Source organism: Trichosurus vulpecula, chromosome 3 (assembly GCF_011100635.1).
Source record: "Trichosurus vulpecula isolate mTriVul1 chromosome 3, mTriVul1.pri, whole genome shotgun sequence".
Classification (NCBI taxonomy): domain Eukaryota; kingdom Metazoa; phylum Chordata; class Mammalia; order Diprotodontia; family Phalangeridae; genus Trichosurus; species Trichosurus vulpecula.
The window spans coordinates 209,241,200-209,263,481 of NC_050575.1; the positions used below are offsets into that span (position 1 = coordinate 209,241,200).

At 36.8% G+C, this 22,282-nt stretch overlaps 1 protein-coding gene across 2 annotated transcripts in view; it reads right to left on the reverse strand.

Annotated features, from left to right (window-relative positions):
- The window catches only part of ASXL2 (ASXL transcriptional regulator 2), a 183,615-nt gene that overhangs the window by 100,140 nt on the left and 61,193 nt on the right, over window positions 1-22,282 (reverse strand). For both annotated transcript variants that reach the window (XM_036752137.1, XM_036752135.1), the window contains exons 2-3: window positions 16,420-16,502; window positions 15,197-15,199 (exon numbers count right to left, since the gene is read on the reverse strand). In XM_036752137.1, coding sequence (XP_036608032.1) covers window positions 15,197-15,199; window positions 16,420-16,502 — 86 coding nt within the window. The remainder of the gene's footprint in view (window positions 1-15,196; window positions 15,200-16,419; window positions 16,503-22,282) is intronic.

A 22,282-nucleotide genomic window follows, 5' to 3' on the forward strand; every position in this document is an offset into this window, starting at 1 on the left:
CAAAGAAGCAAACTTAGGATCAACGTAAAAACAAAACAAACTATCCAAAAGTGGAATGAGCTGCCTCTAGGAGGTGACAGGTAAAGATTCCTCCCTGGAGATTTACAAACAAAGTTGTGGACAACCCACTTGCCAAATACGTTAAAATGGAGATTCATTTTGTGTGTGGATTAGTTCTTAACCTGGGCGGGGTGGACCATTTATTAGCTTGGTAAAACCTGTGGATCCCTTCTCAGAATAATATTTTTAAATGCATAAAATAGAATTACAAAAGTAATTAATTATATGCAAATGTGGTTATCAAAATACTTTTAAAACAAATTCACTGACCCCAAGAACCTGTGGTCTAGAAACTCAGTAAACTTTCAATTCTGAAAATCTGTGATTTAGTAACAGGCCACAGAGAAGCAATCTGCCAAAATTTCTGAGATAGAGTCTCTATACAAACTCAGCAAAGGAGGGGCTGCAGCTGGGAACTTAAAGGGAAACTTTGAAGTGGTTAAACCAAAGTTGGTACAATTCATCTCTTAACCAACTAAGCTAAAGAGAAGGCTTACTTGAGATAAACGGGGTGATGTGTGATAACTAAACACTAGATTAATATAAGGTGTGGGCACAGTTGGGCAGAAAGCTGGGGATAAGCTTGCAAAATGCTGTCTGGCCACTACAGACTAAGGAGCATATGACTAATGTGATTTGTCATTATTTGTGAACATTTATTGAGCTATAGCATATTAAATACAATACACCAACACCATGATTCTGAGCTGACAGTCCTCATTCTACAGTCCTCATACTATAACATGGTCCTCAAAGCTATCTTTGTTCAGATCATGTAGCACAGTGGTGAAGCCTGGAGGTGCTCTGGATCTGTTACTAATTAGCTACACGTCCATGGACTATTTCTCAGTTCTATCATGAATTAAAAAGGGTAAGCTGGACAAAATTATCTCTATGGATCCTCTGTTTCTGAAATAAAATCTTCTGAAGCTTAAATTCACCTTCATGATTGACTGGTGCTGATAAATCTAACATCAAAATAAGTAAAATAGCCATTATTTAATATTACATTTCTTATATTTTTCAATGTTGCTTTATTTGATATTTCTCATCAACTCAGGGGCTGAGTTAGTTAATGTTTACTTTTAATTAGTAGTCAACATTTTATTCACTAAGAAAGGACTAGGATATTGGGGGTCTGGGGGGAGTCACTGCCAATCATCCTTCACAGTCTGCAGAGTACAGGCAGTTCTCCCCTTCTGAGAATCTACTTTTATTCCCTAAGGAATCTCTGGATCATCTAGCATGCAAATATTGTTAGAAATGTTTTAATGCTCAAATTCCTCTGGCTGTCTTCCTCAAAAGAGAAATAATACCTGAAGGAGATACTATACCCTTCATTCTTACATCCTGATTCTAATACATTTTGATGACCCTGGCTACACATTAGAATTTGTGAACATCTTAACTGAGATTTATGTGTGTGTCCTTGTGTCCTGTTATACAGATGTGAGAACCAAAGTGAGTCAGGCTTCTAAATTTCACTCTTCATACATTGACTTTTTTAAAAAATTGTTTTCAAAAATTAACTTTTGTCTTTTTAATCCCTGAATTAACCTTTTTTTCTTCACTTCAGTAGCAGCTGTAAGACTGAGGAAAGCAGCTGAAATAACCATACTTCAGTTAGCCAGTCTTTGCCATAAGGAACTTAGAAGGGAACCTGGAAACCATAAACACTGATACAAAAGGAAACTATGCCTCAATCAAGGCCATAATGTATCTGAAATTTGCCACCACTATACATAACTATTTGAACATCAGAGACTCTAGGCCTCAGAATATGCACACAATAGTGTCAAACAGGTAAAGACCAAAACAATTCTCTCAATATTACGCAAAAATATTTCTTTGTTTAATTGTATCAAAATTCCAAATGGAACTGGGCATAACTATATACTCTCAAAAATGTAACAATACAGTAGTACATGTGTGCTCACATTTTGCATAATTCTAGAATTACTTCTGTAGGACCATCAAGTATTCCCATGCAGTTTAATTTTTATTTAATCTACTTAAAACACTACTACAAATTTCATGCACAAAACTGTTTAACAACATTTGGAAATCAATTGTTTTCTAGAGATTTACGTAATTTTTTAAATTTAAAAAATGCATGCATCTATGGGTTAAGTTCAGTTACACTTGAATAAATTGCTTTATGATAACATAATATTGGCTTAGAATAAAAGTAATTCTTACCTTCTGGAATTGGATTGCAAACCATTGAAAAGGGGAGAGAAAAAAAAAAGAACATTACTTTAATTTTTTAGAAAACAATCAAAAAACAAACCTCTGCTTCCTCCCGGTAACACCCACCACCCTCTGAGTTAACATTACCCCCACCTTACCTCACTGATCTGAATGTATTACTTTTTAAAATAAGAGAAAATAATTTTTGAGAAATAATATACACAGGCCATGCATAAAACATCAAGAACTAAGCAATTAAACACTAACTTTCTGTGAACCACTTTTTAAAAAAATCTCTTAAAGCCAACTCAAGTACCACCTAATATTGGGAGAAGGTTGTTAAGAACATTTCATACTGAAGTTGCAGAATGAAGATGGATACAATGAATAAGTCATCTCTGGAAGCTGTTTTAAAGCAATCAGCAAAGGTTTCTTTCTCCCTTGAAGACCACCAACTCTTTTGAAGGCCAAAACAATGGTGATAAAATAAGGTCTTTCAACCAGTTAATAGCAGGTATTGCATATGTGTTAAGTATTTTTAAAAATCATCATCACCGTTACATTTGCCCAAAGAATATCTAGTTGTACTCTGAGGATAAATATGCTAAGAAACTTTCTGATTACTTTTTATTAGTCATACTTTTAAAAAAAATCACTCATAAATCAAATCATGATGCCAAGCAACTGCTGTCTTTCCATGCTTCTGCCTATAGATGCTAAGTCAGAAGGAAGATAACAAAGGAAATGATGTAATTTTCCCCTTAAGAACACATCTTCCTCTTGCAAACCAAGTCTTGGTTAGCTAGGTACAGAGAATTCTGAAGCTAAGAAAATGGATGGCAGGGGTGGAGCCAAGATGGCAGTGGAAAAGCAGGGACTTGCATGAGCTCCCTACCATGTCCCTCCAAAAACCTATAAAAAATGGCTCTGAACAAATTCTTGAACTGCAGAACCCACAAAATAGCAGAGGGAAGCAGGGATCCAGCTCAGGACAGCCTGGATGGTCGTTGGATAAGGTCTATTGTGCATGGAGTGGAGGGGAGCGGAGCTCAGGGTGGGAGGCAGCAGGACCAGCCAGACCAAGAGCCGGGCTGAACAGGCCCTAGCACCCTGAATCAGTGAGCTGTGGCAGTTACCAGACTTCTCAACCCACAAACACCAAAGACAACAGAGAAGGTTAGTGGGAAAAGCTGCAGGGGACAGAGTTCGTGGTTCGGCCACTGCCCCAGGGGCAGTGGGGGAGGTGCAGCTACAGAACTACAGCTGCAGTTACTTCCAGCCCCAGGCCCACCTGCGAGGAATTAAGTGGCAGATCAGAGAAGGAGTGAAGAGCCTGCTGAAGATTTGTGTCAGGTCATTTGTGCAAGTTAGAGAAGTAGAGGAAAAATTGGGATGAGAAATGAAAATGACGCAAGGAAACCATGAAAAACAAGTCAATGACTTGCTAAAGGAGACCCAAAAAAATACTAAAAAAAATATTGAAGAAAACAACACTTTAAAAAATAGACTAACTCAAATGGCAAAAGAGCTCCAAAAAGCCAATGAGGAGAAGAATGCCTTGAAAGGCAGAATTACCCAAATGGAAAAGGAGGTCCAAAATACCACTGAAGAAAATACTACCTTAAAAATTAGACTGGAGCAAGTGGAAGCTAGTGACTTTATGAGAAATCAAGATATTATAAAACAGAACCAAATGAATGAAAAAATGGAAGACAATGTCAAATATCTCATTGGAAAAACCACTGACCTAGAAAATAGATCCAGGAGAGATAATTTAAAAATTACTGGACTACCTGAAAGCTATGATCAAAAAAAGAGCCTAGACATCATCTTTCAAGAAATTATCAAGGAGAATTGCCCCGATATTCTAGAGCCAGAGGGTAAAACAGAAATTGATAGAATCCACAGATCACCTCCTCAAATAGATCCCGAAAAGAAAACTCCTAGGAACATTGTCACCAAATTCCAGAGCTCCCAGGTCAAGGAGAAAATACTGCAAGCAGCCAGAAAGAAACAATTTGAATATTGTGGAAAAACAATCAGGATAACACAGGATCTGGCAGCTTCCACAAATTAAGGGACCGAAGGGCCTGGAATATGATATTCCGGAGGTCAATGGAGCTAGGATTAAAACCAAGAATCACCTACCCAGCAAAACTGAGTATCATGCTCCAAGGCAAAATACGGATTTTCAATAAAATAGAGGACTTTCAAGCTTTCTCAGTGAAAAGACCAGAGCTGAATAGAAAATTTGACTTTCAAACACAAGAATCAAAAGAAGCATGAAAAGGTAATCAAGAAAAAGAACAAGAAAAAGAAATTGCAAGGGACTTACTAAAGTTGAACTGTTTTGTTTACATTCCTACATGGAAAGATGACGTGTATGATTCATGAGACCTCAGTATTAGGGTAGCTGAAGGGAATATGCATATATATATATGTTTATGTATATATATATATATAAGTGAATGTGTATATATGTATGTGTGTGTGTGTGTATATATATATATAGAGAGAGAGAGAGAGAGAGAGAGAGGACACAGGATGAGTTGAAGATGAAGGGAAGATATCTAAAAGAAATAAAATCAAATTAAGGGATGAGAGAAAAGAGGAATATATTGAGAGAGGGAGATAGGGAGAGATAGAATGAGGTGGATTATCTCCCATAAAGGTGGCAAGAGGAAGCAGTTCTGTGGGAGGAGGGGAGAGGGCAGGTGAGGGGGGAATGAGTGAATCTTGCTCTCATCAAATTTGGCCTGAGGAGGGAATACCATACATACTCAATTGGGTATCTTACCCCACAGGAAAGAAGAGGGAAGAAGATAAAAAAAAGGGGGTGGGGGATGATGGAGGGGAGAGCAGATGGGGGTGGAGGTAATAAAAAACAAACACTGTGGAAAGTGGACAGGGTCAAGGGAGAAAATTCAATAAAGGGGGATGGGTTGGGAAGGAGCAAAATATAGTTAGTCTTTCACAACATGAGTATTGTGGAAGGGTTATATATAATGATACACATGTGGCCTATGTTGAATTGCTTGACTTCTTAGGGAGGGTGGGTGGGAAGGGGAGAGGGGAGAGAATTTGGAACTCAAAGTTTTAAAAACAGATGTTCAAAAACAACAACAACAACAAAAAAAAGTTTTTGCATGCAACTAGGAAATAAGATACACAGGCAATGGGGCATAGAAATTTATCTTGCCCTACAAGAGAAGAAGGGAAAGGGAGATGGGAGGGGAGTGGGGTGACAGATGGGAGGGCTGACTGGGGAACGGGGCAACCAGAACATACGCCATCTTGGAGTGGGGGGAGGGTAGAAATGGGGGAAAAATTTGTAATTCAAGCTTCTGTGAAAATCAATGCTGAAAACTAAATATATTAAATAAATTTAAAAAGAAAAAAAAGAAAATGAATGGCAGTCAAAATATACACTATCACTAAAAAGTATTAAATCCACTGGCTGCAGAAAGAACATGCAAGGGCTCTGTTACCTCATCAAGCTGAAAAGGTGTCAAGGTTATATATTAGTACCAAGAAAACCCTTTTGATGCAAAGTTATGAAATTTAGAATTTTAAAAGTGTTGTACACAGTTTAAAGTAGTGTCCTATATTAGTTTTCAATTAAGCAATTAATTTGTAATTTAAATATTAGTGGGTAAGTTAAGTGTAATGGTTTATTTCTTTGCTTCTCTGTATCTTCTTCAGTGACATATCCTTTATTATTCATGCTTAATTGTTTTAATAAAGAATTTTAAATTTTGTATTTTAAACAGATAAGCACAGTAGCTTTGAAAGTAACTGCTGAATTTATAAGATATTTTTTTAAAAAGTAGATTGTACATGTATAACCTATATCAGATTGCTTGCCATCTTGGACAGCAGGAGGGAAGAAAAAGAAGGAGGGAACAAAACTTGGAACTCAAAATCTTATTAAAAAAAGAATGCTGAAAACTATCTTTACATGTACTTAGAAAAAACACTATTTAAGATAAGTTTAAAAAATAAAGCAAGTTATACATAATAGAGGTTCATAGTTTCACATATAATCCTCTTTTTTCAACTTCATGGAAATGTCCTCTTTTTTGGTAAATGTTAAATTCAGAATAAATTTTTTAAATTTGTTTTTTATAAAGATCATTAGTATGAACGTCTAGTAACCTGCTTAATCACACAAAGGTAAACTGGCTATATGCATCTGTCCAAAGCCAGGGCATACCAGGTGAGGGCATATCCAAAACAGGTAAAAGCAAATAAATAGACCCTTAGATGCCAAGAATGTAAACCTAAACATATGCTAATGCAATCTCTCTCTCTTCCCCTCCAAAAGAACCTTCACTAGACTTTACTATCCTCTTAAGCTCACATCCTATACATCTGCTCTTTCTTAGCAAAACTCCTAGAAAAGTTGTCTGCATTAGCTACCTCCTTGTTCTCTCCTCTCACTCCTTCCTCAAGCCTCTGCAATCTAGTTTTCAACTTCATTAATCAAATGAAACTTATCAATTTGCCAAATCTGATGGTCTCCCCCCTCCCCCCATCCAGTCATCCAGTTCTCATTCTTCTCAAGTTATCCGTATTCTTGTTGGGTTTTTCATCTTTGGATGCTGTTTCCTCTCTAGATAAAATATCTGAGCTGCATGGTTCCAAGGAAATAAAGATCACATGAAATATGTTTGTAGGACTTGGGGGGAGAGGAGTGAGAAGAACAAGAATCATTAATCCAGGCGCTATGCTAAATGTTTTATATAAATTATCTCTTTTGTTCCTCACAACATTACTGTTCTTCCTGCTTTATAGTTGAGGAAACTAAGGAAGACAGAGGTAAGTGACTTGCCAAGGGCCACAAAGCTAGTAAGTGTCAAATGCCAGATTTGAACTGAGTTCTTCCAAGATTCTTGTTCCAAGTCTCTAGCCTTTCATGACATCAAGCTCTCCTGGTTCTCCTACTGGTCTACCCATTCCTCAGATGATTCATCATTTAGGTGATACCACAACTGTTTATGTCCCCCAACTCTGTTCTAGGCTCTCCACTCTTCTCTTAGTATACTATTTCTCTTAGTTATCTATAGATTTAAATATCATCTCTATGTTGATGATTCAAAGACCTAAGCCCATTTCTCCCCTGAGCTCTGAAATCATCATAAACTCATAATGCCTAAAACTTAATTCATTTTCTCTACCCCCCCCCCAAAAATCACTATTTCTAGAAAAAAGGATGAACACTCTTCTAATGACCCAGATTTGGAGCCTTGGCATTATCCTAGACACCCTTACTTTTCATGCCTAATCAGCTGCTAAACCTTACCATATCTACATCCACAATATCTTTCACATCTGACTGTCTCTCTACTTACAAAACTACCACCTTAGTTCAAGGTCCACATCACATCTCCCTCAGATTAATGCAATAACTTCTTAATTGGTGTTCTTCACTCAAGCCTTTCTGCACTTCAGTACATCATCTTCCATACTGTTCTGATATAAATATACATACAAATCTGATGTCACTCACCTACTCAATAAACTCTAGAATCAAATATTAACTCATGTTTACTATATATTTATTTGTATTTCTTCCATGTATACATAAACATTTCCTTGTTGTCTCTTCCTTTAGAATATAAGCTCTTTCCAAGTAGGGCTTCTTTCACTCATGATCTTTACAGCCCCACAGCCTAAAGTAGTGACTGCAGGAAAAAAAGACTTAATACTTAACTGACTGATATGATCCCTAAAAAGGCAGAATGACTACATCCTACATGCAACTAAGCTCTGCTAGATCTAGTTACTCATATCAAATGGAGGCACCAATTGCCAACTTTCTGAATTACTAGCACAACAATTCCCAAGTCTTTTTCAGTTTCTCATTTCTGCCCAGGCAGTCTATTCATTGCCATCTTGCCCAATTTTTAGTTTCTTCTTATCCTTCCCAACTAGGCAGTGAATAGTCTGGCTGTAAAAAAACAGAGCAGCACAGTGACTGAACTACAGCTGAGTGAATTTTAAGGATAGCAGAAGGGTGGCGCTCTGCCAGAAGGACCCCAACCTTAAGGTGAGTAGTGGTTTTGCAAAGTGTGGTAGCTCTACACTCTTTTACCACTGGCTTTCAATATCATCTACAGAGCAATGGAGCTAAAACCGCAAAACCAGAGCTGAATACATTTCATCAAATATATCTACAAATATGTCTGGTTTGCTGTCCAAATGTCTAGCCCACTATCTCACACCTGGACTCAGACAATGAGCACTTTTTAGTCTCATGAGAGGTCCCTTGTTGTTAGCCACCATTACCAAACTTCCAGCTATATATGTTGTTCCTGAGCCTCGGCTTTGTAACCAGTCATGTTGCCCTCGATTCCATGATGTGATCCAACCTGCTCTGTTCTTGGTTCTGTAATCCTCAAAATCTATATAAGGGGAAGTGTCATTTTGCTTGGGGTCTTTGACACTAGTGGAAGAAATCCACTGACTCATTTATTGGCAGGCAGCATGCCCCTGTTAATAAATGCTATCTTGCTCAAATAATAGTCTCAATTTCCCCTTCTGTTAAATTTCAAATGCTACCCCACTCCAAAGCTGCTGTTGTTCTTGACTTGCCTATTTCTGTTAATAACATCACTTTTAGTCCAGTAACCTAAACTCATAAAGCTAAGAATCATTTTTGATTACACATTGGATCATATAGGTACTAGCATGTCAGGCTAAGGAGTTCTGAGCTAATTCTACAGGCATTAAAGTGTTGAGGGTTTTTGAGTGTAGAAAATATCTGGGGGTTTTGTGATGTATATGTTCGATATGAAGTCACAGTATTATGTGGCTTCCAAAAAAGCTAATGAAATCTAGCACTACATCAAAAAAGTTTTCAAAAGCAGGGTGGTAACAATTGCCCTGTACTCTGCTCTCATCAAACCCATCTGGAGCATTGTGTTCAGTTCTGGACATCACAGGCACAAAGATCTCTGTCTTTCTCACTGATATTGAGAGAGAGAGACAGACAGACAGACAGACATAGACACACACATACAAATATTTATTCATGGGGTGTGTTTATGTAGAACCATGAAGTGGTCAAACCATTGTGGATTTCTGGACAAGCAGCTACATTTTCTAAATCCTTTGATTCAGAAATGCTATTCTTGGTTATATAAGGAAGTAAAAGCAAAATAAAGGAACAATATATACCAAATTATTACTAGCAGCAATCTTTGTGCTATCAAAGAACTGGGAAAAAACTAGTTGCCCATTTATTGGGGAATGGCTGGAAAAACTATGTTGTATAAATGCAATGGAATATCATTGTGCAGTAAGAAATTGCTGTTGTTGTTCAGTTGTTTTCAGTTGTGTTAAGACTCTGAGTGATCCCATTTGGGGTTTTCTTGGCAAAGACACAAGAGTGGTTTGCCATTTCCTCTCTAGCTCATTTTACTAATGAAGAAACTGAAGCCAACAGGGTTAAGTGACTTGCCCAGGGTCACACAGTTAGTAAATATCAGAGGCCAGGTATGAACTCAGGAAGATGAGTCTACCTGACTCCAGGTCCGGCACTCTATCCACTGTGCCACCTAGCTGTCCCTAAGAAATGACATATAGGAGGAATTCAGAGAGATATGGGAAGATTTGTAAAGATTGATGCAGAGCTAGATAAGTAGAACTAGACATACAATAATCATAATGAAACATATCACTCAAATGAAATTGAACTCTAGAGAAAAAAACCAATGGAGGTCTTAAATATATCCTTGAAAGGTAAAGGACTACTACAACAGAATATTACATACAGTGTCAGAGAAGGATGTTCTTTCTGTCACTAGAGATAGTTCAATCTGTAGAAAGATGGGTAAAGATTATGATGTAAAGACAAGAGACATCAATAAAAGATATTTTTAAAAATCCAATGAAGGGCATGGAGAAGAGATAATAAAAACATACCTCCTCCTTCACAGCAAAGAGGTAAGGGACAATTAGGACAGACTGTTGTGGCCTATGAGAGTCTCAATGTTGAATGTGTTAATGCTTAATTTTTTTCTTTTTTAACATTAACAAAATGGTTTACAGGTTGGGCAGGGGTATGGAGTGTGGCACGAATGCAATGTAAATACAAAAAGCATCAATAAACAGGCTTTTCTAAAAAAGTAATATTTTGCAATTGGCAAAGATGGTGCTGGAAATAATCAGTGTGGGAGATGCTATGGAAAGATAGACACACAGAAAAACATACAAAGTCCAGAAAAGGATAGAAATTGAACAATTTTGTTATTACCATGTTAAATTTTAATACATATTTTAAAAATACGATGTAATGGAAGTTTACATTTTCATAAATTAGTTTGTTTTGTCTGCATAGTTCATGATTATTTATTGTTTTTATCAAGAGTCATCAATAAGAAAATTATGGTAAAGAAAATAAATAAAATCATAATAAAAAAGAAATTCAAAACAAAAAAAAAAAAGACAGCAATATCAATGTCATTACTATAAGAGTCATGAATTTGTCCAACCATTTGGAAAGAAATTTGGAATTATCCAAAGAAAGTGATTAAAATGTCCTTGTCCTCTGACCCAAAGATCTTACAACTAGAGGTATATGTATGTATATCACAAGAATGTCAACAGATAGGTACTGTATGGATCAAATACTTCAATAACCTAATATCTGTAAAAATACTTAGCACAATGCCTGGTTCATATAATAAATAAACTCATTCCCCCCAAGGCCCTTTTTCTAGAGGCACTCCATAGCACAGTCGATAGTACACTACTGCTGCTGCTACTACTATTTTTATTGTAACTAAGGAACCAGAAACAAGGCAGAGGCCCATCGACTAGGGACATGAACAAACTGTGACATAGGAATGTAACGTACTACTGTTCTAAGAAACAAAGAATATAAAGAATACAGAGAAGCATGAGAAGACCTCTAAGAACTCACGCTGAGTAAATAAGGAAAGCAACGCACACAATAGCGCCAACAATGTAAAAACCACAAAAACCTAAACACTGCATAATTAGGATGATCAAGCTTGAATCAAAAGAGATGAGAAAATGAGCCTCCATCCCTTTTTTGCTGAGGAGAGTCACTGCAGGTAAGGAATAACGCAACCACATCTACATAGACATGTGTGAGATGCAGTCACACTTCATCGGTGGCCTCCGCCTCTCTAACTAGAAGACAAGAGTGATATGTTCCAAAGCCTCCATCTAAAGCAAGGGGCCAGCTCAGCCATCTCTTTGTTTCCTACCTAGCTGCACCATCTGGACTTTACCACGCCTCCTTGCTAGATATTCTCTCCCTCATTACCAGTCCTCTTCTTTAAACTTCCTCCTGTGGGTTTGCATTCCTCTGTTAGCCTTTAAGTTCCTTGGCAATGGAGAACATCCTTCTATTTTGTATTTGCATCCCCAGCATGTAGCACATGCCTGACACATAGAAAATGCTTAATGTATGTTTACTGAGTGACTATATCGTCGGACTCAGTTAGTTTCTTAGTTTTGCCAAACTATTTTTTTAAAAACTTTTTTGTTCTTTGTTACTGGGCATGCCATTCTAGGTGTGTAAAGGGTGAAGCATATATTTGGAAACAAACAGGACATAAAATTTATATTTATTAATAAAAATCTCTAAACTATTAAAAAGAAAAAACCAACAAACTGAATTCAAAGAAATGTGGGAAATTTTATAATAACATGGAAAAAAGAAGGAACAATATGCACGATGACTTAAAAAATGAAAATGAACACACCCCTAAAAGAAAACTGAATTCTGAACAGAAAAATCAGTAACAGTTCTGGAGAAGAGATAAAGAAACACACCCAAAACAAGGTCAGGACTACAATAACAGAATATTGTTATGTACTGTAAGACATAATCTCCATAGAGAATGTTCTTGCCTTTTGGAAGGGGGGAAGATCAAAAACAAGGAATAAGGGGGAAATGACTGTAAGTATTTCTCACATAATAAAGGCTTAATAAACGCTTGCTGAATGATGTGAGAGAAAGTTGGTCTCCTCTTCAGGAATATCTGAGTTTAAGTACTGCTTCTGATAAATACCGGTTATGTGACCCTGAGCAACTCACTTAACATATTAGTACTAAGTCAATTCTTTAAGACTATAAATTGTAGAAATGGTGCCAATCTGTACTGCCAGAGGAAGTTCCTCTCACCAGGAGCTTCCCATGCTGAGGAAACCACAGGACCAATTAAAAAAAAAGTTTACTGAATTATAATTAATTAATTAAGATTTAGGACTTCTGGCGTTTTGCTCTGCTTGTAAATCAAGCTGCCAGGGAAACAACTTTTTCTGGAAGAGAGAAAAGTAGATGATATCCTTTACTTCACCACCCCACTAGGTTATCATGCACTTAAGAGTTACAATCAATTGAACGTTTTCCAAATATTTCTATGTCTTGACTTTTGGTTCTATCAGTTTCAAGCTATATTAAGCTACTTTTTACAATAAAAGTATTAATTTTCTTAACTGTAAGAAAGAAACAAAACTAACAACTGGCTGCAACTGTTTTATAAAAAATCTCATTAGGTATCACTAAGACATTAAGGAGTAAGATTCGGAACATTCAGAAAATATCAGATTAGATAATGAAAGTAAAACTACTTTCTTAATCAAATCATAGCCAAAGCCATGAAAATTAAAAGAGGGAAAGGAATAGATGACATTAGAGAAAAGAAGAAAGTCTATTCCTATGTCTTCCCAAATTTTAATGATCATACATAAATACTTACTAAGCACATGCGATGTGACACACACTGCAGTAGGTTCTAGAGATAAATGTACAAAGAATTAGCTAATCCATACTCACAAGAAGCTTATGTTCCAATGGGGAAGATAAACAAGTGCATATAAAAATATATACAAATGTGAAGTTAATATAAATATGTATGTATACACATGTGTGCACACACATGCAGTGACACCCCCCACACACACACACACAGTTTGGAAGTTGGAATACCTACTTAGCAGCTGGGGTTTTAGGAAAAGTTTCAGGCGGAAGATGGTATTTGAGGTGCTACTTAAAAAGAAACTCTATGAAGCTAAAGAAAAGAGAAGGCACCTGAAATGATCAGTGCAAAAGGTGTGGAGAGAGGAAATGAAGCCTTGTGTGAAGAAGAGACAAAGACAGTTTGGCTGGATCACAAAGCATAGGAGGGGAAAGTAATGTGGAATGAGATTTAGAAAGCTAGATCTGGTGGCTTTAAAGGCAAAACAGAACAGATTACATTGGATTCTAGGGTCTGAGTAGGAGTGTGACATGATCAGATCTGTGCTTAAGGAAAACCACTTGGAGCACCATGGAGAACGTACTGAAGTACAGAGAGATTTTAGTCGTCAAGATCAACGAGGAGGTTGTTATAATTGAGGCAAGCGATGATGAGGGTTTAGTTCACACACTGTATGAAATGTCCAGTAGGCAGATGGTGATGTGGGATTGAAATTCAAGGGAGAGTCAAGGGCTGGAAATAAATATATGAGAGAGTATTCAAAAGAAAAGAGTCACCAGTGTTTTCAAATGGAGCAAACAGGTTGAGAAGGCTTAAAACTGAGAAAGACCACCAGATTTGGAAATTAAGAGATCTCTCGTAACTTTCAAGAGAATAATTGCAGTTGAGTGCAGACTGTGGAGTGAGAGGAGAGGAAGTAAAAGCAATGAGTGTATATAGATCTTTCAAGAGGTTTCGCTGAGAGAGGAAGAAGAAAAATAGACAATTACACGAAGGGATGGTAGTGTCTGGTGAAAGTAAGGATGGGCATATTTGAAGATACTGAGGAATCAGATGACAGGAAGAGGTTGAAGATATGAGGTGAGGAAGGGATGACAGAAGAGACAATTTGCTGGGGAAGACAAGATCAAGTCCACCTGTATATGAGTTAGCCTTGACAATGATAAGAACCAAATTTTATCAAGGACTAGAAGGAAGGAGGAGAGAGTGGAAGATGATGTCAAGGGATTCTGAGATGAAGAGAATACAAGTGCAGAGAAAGTTCACTTGAATGCTCAACTTTTTTTTTTTTTTTCAGTGAAGAGTTAAGGTCTTCAGCTGAGAGAAGGGGAGAGGGAAACACGTAAAGGCTAAAAGAAGGAAGAGGAGGTTTGGAATAACTTTTGTGAGGAGTAAAACTGGAAATCAATTAGGAAGAACTAGAAGGAGTACCTTTCCGCAAGTAAGAGCCCAGTCGAGGTTTGATAACATGAATTTATAATATACCTAGCAACATATTTCATGTGAATCATTCTAAAAAATGTCACACTACTAAATCTAGAGGTCATCACTGAAAATCACAGAATCTCAGTGTTGGAAGAGACCTGGCAGACCACTTAGTTCAACCTACACCTAAACAATGAGACCCTACAAGTTTTTAATTGCTTGAAGATATCTAGAATGAAAGACTTGTTACTTGAAGGCAGCCTACTACACTTTCAGATAGCTTTAATTGCTAGAATTTTTTTCTTTAAATAATGTCTAAGTTTGTTTCTTAGAAAGTTCTACTTCGTATTACTAGTTCTGCCTATCTATACCTTTAGTCATTAACTAAAAATGTTAAATCAATGGGTATCAAAATCAAGTTCACTGATTTACAGATTTCTTTCTCCCTGTCTCTCTGTCCAGGAAAGTATACAACAGTTAACTTTCTGTAATCCATTTTTCTCTCATTTTCCAAATTCTTTCAAAAGTTACTGACGGTACCTCAGTAATCACAATCTTCATTTCTTTTAGTACACTGTATTGTGGTTTGTCTGGACCTGGGTATCTGAAGTCTTCAAGGGTAGTGAGGTTCTTTTACAATATACTTATATCTTGGATTTCTTCCCCCTATTTATCTTGAGCATTTTGATGTCCCAGTACCAATTTTTTGCTATGTCTCTTCTAGAACAAAGAAAATTAACCTTTGGTAGAGAAAACAGGAGGGGAAAAGAGATGAATAATTCTACCTTCTTACAGAACACAGCTCAGTCACCTAAACTAGAAATCCTATTCTTCCTTTAATCCTTTGCTTTTCCACAGAACCATTTGTTGGCTCTGGAAAAACAGCAAGGTATAAACCAGAAATAGGCTATTAGTATAACTAATGGCACTAAATGAAAACTGTAACTATTTTTGATATTTCAAAATTACTGTCTTGTATTTTTTTGTTTCTCTTGAGTTTCTTTATATTTGTCACAGTTGCTATATTCCTTCTATTTCTCTTCTCCTTTCCTATTTGTTTGAGAAAACAGTGTAAAAAGCTTAAATCGCAGAATTGGAATGAAATCCACTTAGCCACACTAACAGCATTCTTGCCTCTAGCATATGCTCCATCATCTGTTAAAGTCATAGGGGACTGAAACAAAAGCTTCATCAACATCAAAATCAATCACATCTATTGCTTCCTCCTAAATCTACAAGGAAAACAACCCTGTTAAAGAAGGAAAATGGTTTTAATTTGGTGAGATTTGTTCTCTTCTCCCATTTATTGGTCCAGGCCTGAAACTGGTATTTTTCATCAGTGAACTGTGCAAAAAGCTTTTTTGATGTATGAAGATTCAAATAAATTAAGGGCTACTGCTTTAAAAGGAAAAAAATAACTTGTCATAGGAGTCTCTAAACTATTAAGTTTCAATTCTATGAAAATTTAAACATCATTTTCCTGGAAGTCATATACTACTCAAAGGAAAGTTCATCAGCACTTTAGTCTGTTTTTATTACTTTTAAGCTGAGAGTAAATGAAAACCAAAGTAAATTTTATTTCTTCAGAAACAGGCCTGACAAAATAGTTATAGAGAAAAGGTGGCTTACACAAGAAAAGAAACTCTGGGGTATACATTAATAGTTCATTTTTCTATTATGAATGTGTTGTTTCTCGAGTATTTTCCAAATAACAAATGAAGTATCAAGATGTTTTCACATGTAATGGAAATTTTTAAAAATGCATTACAAACTTCTCTGCCATACTGATCAGATTGTAGTAAACATAATATAATATTTTCTTGATTGTTCAGCCTTATCACAAATAACCATTACTGTACTTCAATAAAATAGTTTTCTCCAGTTATTGAGGTGTCTATAATAGCAAGATGAGTGAGGAAGAATTGAAGTGACCATGCAGAGTCCATTCCTAGAAAACACTGTTACATACTCTGGTCAATGGTAGAATGGCATTATCTAAATAACTCACCTGATTTCTTTTAATCCCTCCCTCTGTATAACTTGAAGAATTTCTTTATGGCTCATAGGTGTATTGGGATATTTCTCCAGGACCTGGGGGAAAAAACATGTAATAATAAACTGATTATTTCTCAATTTAATTATATTTCTGTTCAATACAAACTGAGGAATTTTGTACCAACGGACTAAACCGGAAAATCAAGGATGACAAATGATCTTTTAGTATCTTTCCTCATTCATTATCAAACACAACAAATATGGTATAGAAAGCAAAAGAAGAAAACCAAATATTAGTCTGAATTTAAAGACAAAAATAAAAAAATTTGAATTCCAAACTAAGAACAAGGTGGGGGGGGGGTAGGGTCAGGCGAGGAATCCACTGATCATGGTGCCTGGCACACAGCATATGCCTACTGAATTGAAAATCAATGTCCTATCCAATTACAGTTTCTCTCTGGATAGAAACCCAACCAAGCCTTGGCAAATTTCATGCCTTACAAACCTATTAAAAAGTCAAGAATCCTTTAAAGCCACCAGTGAAATCAGATATAATTCAATCAAATGAATACTCAAGATTAACTTGAGTAATATATATCACAGTATATAATCTGTCCTTGTGGACTTCCTCACCACTAATATAAAATTTAAATATCAAAAGAATTCAAAATTTGAAAAAGTAGTAAGAAAACAGTCACTAGAGCCTCAGGTTCTTAACTCTGTGTGTAAGTGTGATGGACACTGCCTACCACACCCCCTACCTCATCACACACATATATACAATCTTGTGAAGCCTATAGCTCCCTTCTCAGAATGTTTTTAAATGCATAATAAATTATAATGTTACAAAGAAAACCAATTATATTTAAATATGGCTATCCATGTTTTGATTCAAATCACTGATGTAAAAAAAAAAAAAAAAGTTAACCATTCCAGGACCAAGCACAAATTCTCAGGTCACTCCAACTGAAGAATGTCTTTCCAAGTTCAGTTCAATTTCACTTAGTATGCATTTATTAAATATCTAACACGTTCAAGATATTGTGCTAGACACTGAGGATACAAAAATGAAAAACAGCCCCCACTCTCAAGAAGCTTATAGTCTAGGGCATGACAAAACATGCAAAATAAATGAATCAACAAGAAATCATTTGATGAAGGAAAGAGCAACAAAAACTAGAACATCTTTGAAGTAATGAATGCTAAAGCAGACTGTAAAGTATAATGGTGAGGTACAAAAAATAGTCATTAATAATCTGATATCAAAGATAACACTGAACTTTTCTTTGGAACTGGCCTTTCAAATAGTACTAGATCCACCAAGCTGTAGCATCACCTTGACCACATGTCTCCACCTTTTCCATGATAACTGCATGAGAAACGTGTCAAATGTTTGGCTGAAAATAAAGGTTTATATATATACAACCTTATCAAAAACAGGAATAAAATTACTCTAGCATGACCTGTTGCGGGTGAAATCACATAGGCTCTTTATCTTTTCTAGATTTTCACTAACCACCCTTTTAGTACTGTATTCTCTGTAGGTTCTCTCATTCTCCACAATGACAGGATTCCTGAACTGGAGTGTACTAATTTCCAACTGCATCAGCAAAATATGAGCACTTCTGTTACTCTACATCCTACAAAGAGAATGTTTGCCACTTTTAATTTTTTGGACAATCAGAAGAATACTTCAATTTTCACCAGTGCAATTCTCCTGGCCATGGTACCTAGCTAGAAAGCAAAGGATATCACGATTTTGAAAGAATTACAATTGCATGTAACTGAAAGAAGAAAGGAAAGAGATGAGTTTGAGTAGGTTACAACATATGATCAATAATGGTAATGCAATGGTAAACCAATAATGCTAGAATTAAGGTAAAATTTATTTTTAAATGGTTTTACAGTAATAGAGTAAAAGACATCTTACATAATTGTGACTTAAAATTAAATAAGCTGGTGATGTAGCAAAAAAGGAATAAGTGACTGAAGTTTTGCAAAAGTATACACAAAAATATCAAAAGAACTTGAGGAATACCTTAAGTATATTAAAGTTTCAAAGAAACAAGAATCAGTCAAGAATCACAGTATTGAGAAACAACTAGGTGGCTCAGTGCATAGAGCCCTGGAGTCAGGAGGACCTGAATTCAAATCCAACCTTAGACATTTATTGGCTGTGTGACGCTAGGTGATTCACTTAAACCCAATATCTCACACACACACACACACACACACACACACACACACACACAAAATCACTGTATTTAAAGAGTGCGAATGCATTTTTTTCTAGAAAGAATACCTGCCCTAATGAACTCACAGAACCCCAAAGTCACTGTGTAAAGTTATACTTTCTTTCCTTTATCCTAAGTTTACTTCTGATTCTAGGATTCTGGATTCAACGAACATATCTGAATTACCCTTATCTATCCTGCTGAATTTCTGAAACACCCATCATTATCATATCTCTTTCCTGTCTTTCCTGATAATGCAAACTTTCCTTGACCTACTTTAGTCATCCTCCTCATTGTTCCATTGCCATCACTTCTGATTACCAGAACTAGCCACACAATTATAAGTACAAATTCACTAACATATGATACATCAATGAACTAGTATCTTCTGTTTCCGATGCTCTTCCAATGATGCCCTGTCGTGTAGCCTTTATGATTAAGGCAGGGCTTTAGAGATTAGTTTTCAGTGACTGCTCTAAATAACAAGTCCTTCCTCTAGACTCATTTTAAACTTAGCGTTCTTTTTTTTCTTTCTTCTGGCTCACCTTCACAGGTTCACTAACATGCTAAATTGTTTCCAAGTTACTAGAACTGATAAGGATAAATTAATTCTATTCTCAGATCTCCTAGAAAATTCGAATGTCGTTAAAGCTATCACTGCTGATACCTTCTGTGATAAGTAAAGCATAAAACCCTTGCACCCCTGTCTTATGACCAGTATATCTTGGTTCTTTATGCACCACTACTTTCAATGAGGCAAAAAAGAAGGGGGATTCTCCTACAATGATGCTGCATGATGTCTCCAATTTCTTTTTCCTTTAAAACTTTAAACTTGCAACAGAAGCCTGAAGAGTTATGACAATATAGGCATTCCTGCAAAGCATTATTCTTTATAAAATTGAGCCAGAGAAGTGAGATTAATGTAATTTAAGCATTCATAATCTTTGTGCTGGGCTTATGTCACAGTTGAAAAGGAATATCAGGGAATAAACTGAAATATCAAAACGGGATGTTGCAGGGGAAGGGCAAAACGGCACAGTTTAGGCTGAACTCTCCCAGCATTCTCCTCCAAGCAACTTTAAAATAATGCTTCAAATCAAATTTTGGAGCTACCCATTTTGGAGAGCCAACAAAAGGTAAGAGGGAGATATTTTTCCAGCCTAAGGCAACTTAGGAGGTCCACAGAAAATGTTTGCAACACTGGGGTGAGTGCAGGCCCAGAGCATGGCAGAAGCACCAGCAGTGGCCCTGGAGAACAGCAGCAACTTTGGGAGCTCTCAGCTCAGAGACAGTAAGGGGTCAGACAACTGGTCAGAAAGAAATTAAAGGGGATTCTGCTGGCACTTGGATGCAGCTGGCACCAATTAACAAGTCTATTGCCCATAAGCAGTCACAATTAAAGGACCAAGAGGAGTACATTATCAGTCACAAGGGCGCAAGGAAACTGGTCATAGTTGGAGGGCCTAAAGGAGTACTAGTGCTAGCAGCTACAAGGGACCAGGGGCCTTCCCTCAGTAAAGACCAGAGCACAGACCAGGAGAGCAGTGACTTCCCCTCTCCCAGGATAACACCACTTTGGAAACACCAAAAACCTGCAGACTCCCAGAACTAGCTCTGAAAACAATAGCACAAAAAATCCTGAAGCCTGGCAAAAGCGCCACCCCCCTCCCCCCACAACCCAGGTCAGGTGAGGAAGGACCAACTTTAACATAGAGTTCAAAGTGAAGAAATATGCTGGGGAAATGAGCAAACAACAAAAAAGAACCTGACTATAGAAAGCTAATATGGAGGCAGGGAAGACCAAGACATAAATCGAGAAGATAACAATGTGAAAAAAGCTACAAGCAAAGTCTCAAAGAAAGAAAAGGTTATGATGTATAGGAGCTAGTTAGTGCCATAAATTCGGAAGAGGCCAGAATAACTAAATTTATTAATATTCCTTATCCATATCATGATTTATATCCTAGGATCTCTTTTTATGCTCTATAACTAGTAAAGACTAGCCATATATCAACATATTATGCACAAATAAACTACCAAAAACAGAGTGGAAGAAAATATTGCTGGAAGAAAGCTATTGCTAGAAAAGTTCTAAGTGAAAGAAGTCCTTCCTTCAGTGTCTGTGGAGGGCCATCGCCAGTCATTCTGACCTATGTCTTGGCACTGGACTCAGATGACTCAGGAGGAGAGGGTGGGGCTGATGAATTGGCACAGTTCTGCCTCACTGATCTGATGTCACTGGTCCCCTTCCAGGATGAAGGATGAAAAACAACAATAGCAGGGTGGTTGAAGATAGGGAACACAACATGTAACCTGCATACACACGCATACACACACACACACACACACACACACACACACTCTCTCTCTCTCTCTCTCTCTCTCTCTCTCTCTCTCTCTCTAAAGCACAGTACAGGGCACCTGACTTGTAAAAAATAAACTGAAGTAAATATAAAATGCCTTCTCCATGACCTCCAATGATTGATTCACATATTGACAATTAATTTAGAAATGAAACCAAATGCTATGTAATTATAATGACCAAACTTGGCCCAGAAAAAGGGATCAGAACATGCACCTTCCTTCCAGAGGTAGGAACTGTGGGCATAGTACACATCATATATTGTCAAACCTGGCTGATTTCATAATTTTACTGAATTTTTTCTCTCTTTTATTCTGTTACATGGGTTAGAGTGGTGGGTAGGTGAGGTAGAGAAGAATATATTTGGAAATGAAAGGCATGGCTAGTATCGGGGGTTTTTTTAAACAATGATTTTACAGGAGATAAAAACATTTGAAATCTTTGATACTCTGATAGGAAAAAGTTTTGATGAGCAGGTTCTGTATGATAATTGCATATCTGGGTCATATAAAAGACATGGATTTCTTACCATGGTATGACAGAGTGCTCAATTTGGCAACAGAGAAACTGGGTTTAAATCCAAACAGCTACTTACTGCCTGGGGGTAACCTTGAGAAAACAGCTTAACCTCTCTGGGCCCAGCTTTGCATTTGTAAAATTAAGAGTGATGGACCAGATCTCCAGGTCCTTTCTAGTTCTGAATCTATGATCCTATAACTGTTAGGAGTCATTAATTCTGTATTGTGTTTTGTTTTTGTCTGGTTAGCAGGACCAAAACTTTAACATTTTACCCAGATAATACATATAGGATGAATTCACTAGTCTTCCTTCTAAAAGACTCACCAAAGACAGAAATACCTTTTTTTGGTAGCCATCATAGCCCATAAACAACCTTCAAAGAAAAGATTATTATTCAGTTGGTAAAAACACTGCTTTTATTTTAGACAGTTGGCAGTTAACGGTCACGAAAGTAACATCAATACCAAAAGAAGCAGGCATCATCATATGGTACTCATTCATTTTGAAATCCAATCTCAAAACATGGGTTCTGTGAACCACTAAAATCTTAGAGCAAACTAAACAAACCTGAGACTTTGTCACCACCACAATCAACCATACTGGAAAGTTTGATCTGTATCACCTGTGCTACTGCACCAAGATAAGAGACTAAATGTATAAGGTTCCCAAAATGTAATCTCAAGGAAAGAGATTCCATAGGGAAACAGTAACAGTTTTACTGGAATGGTCATATCAATAAATTAGCCAACCAACATGCATTA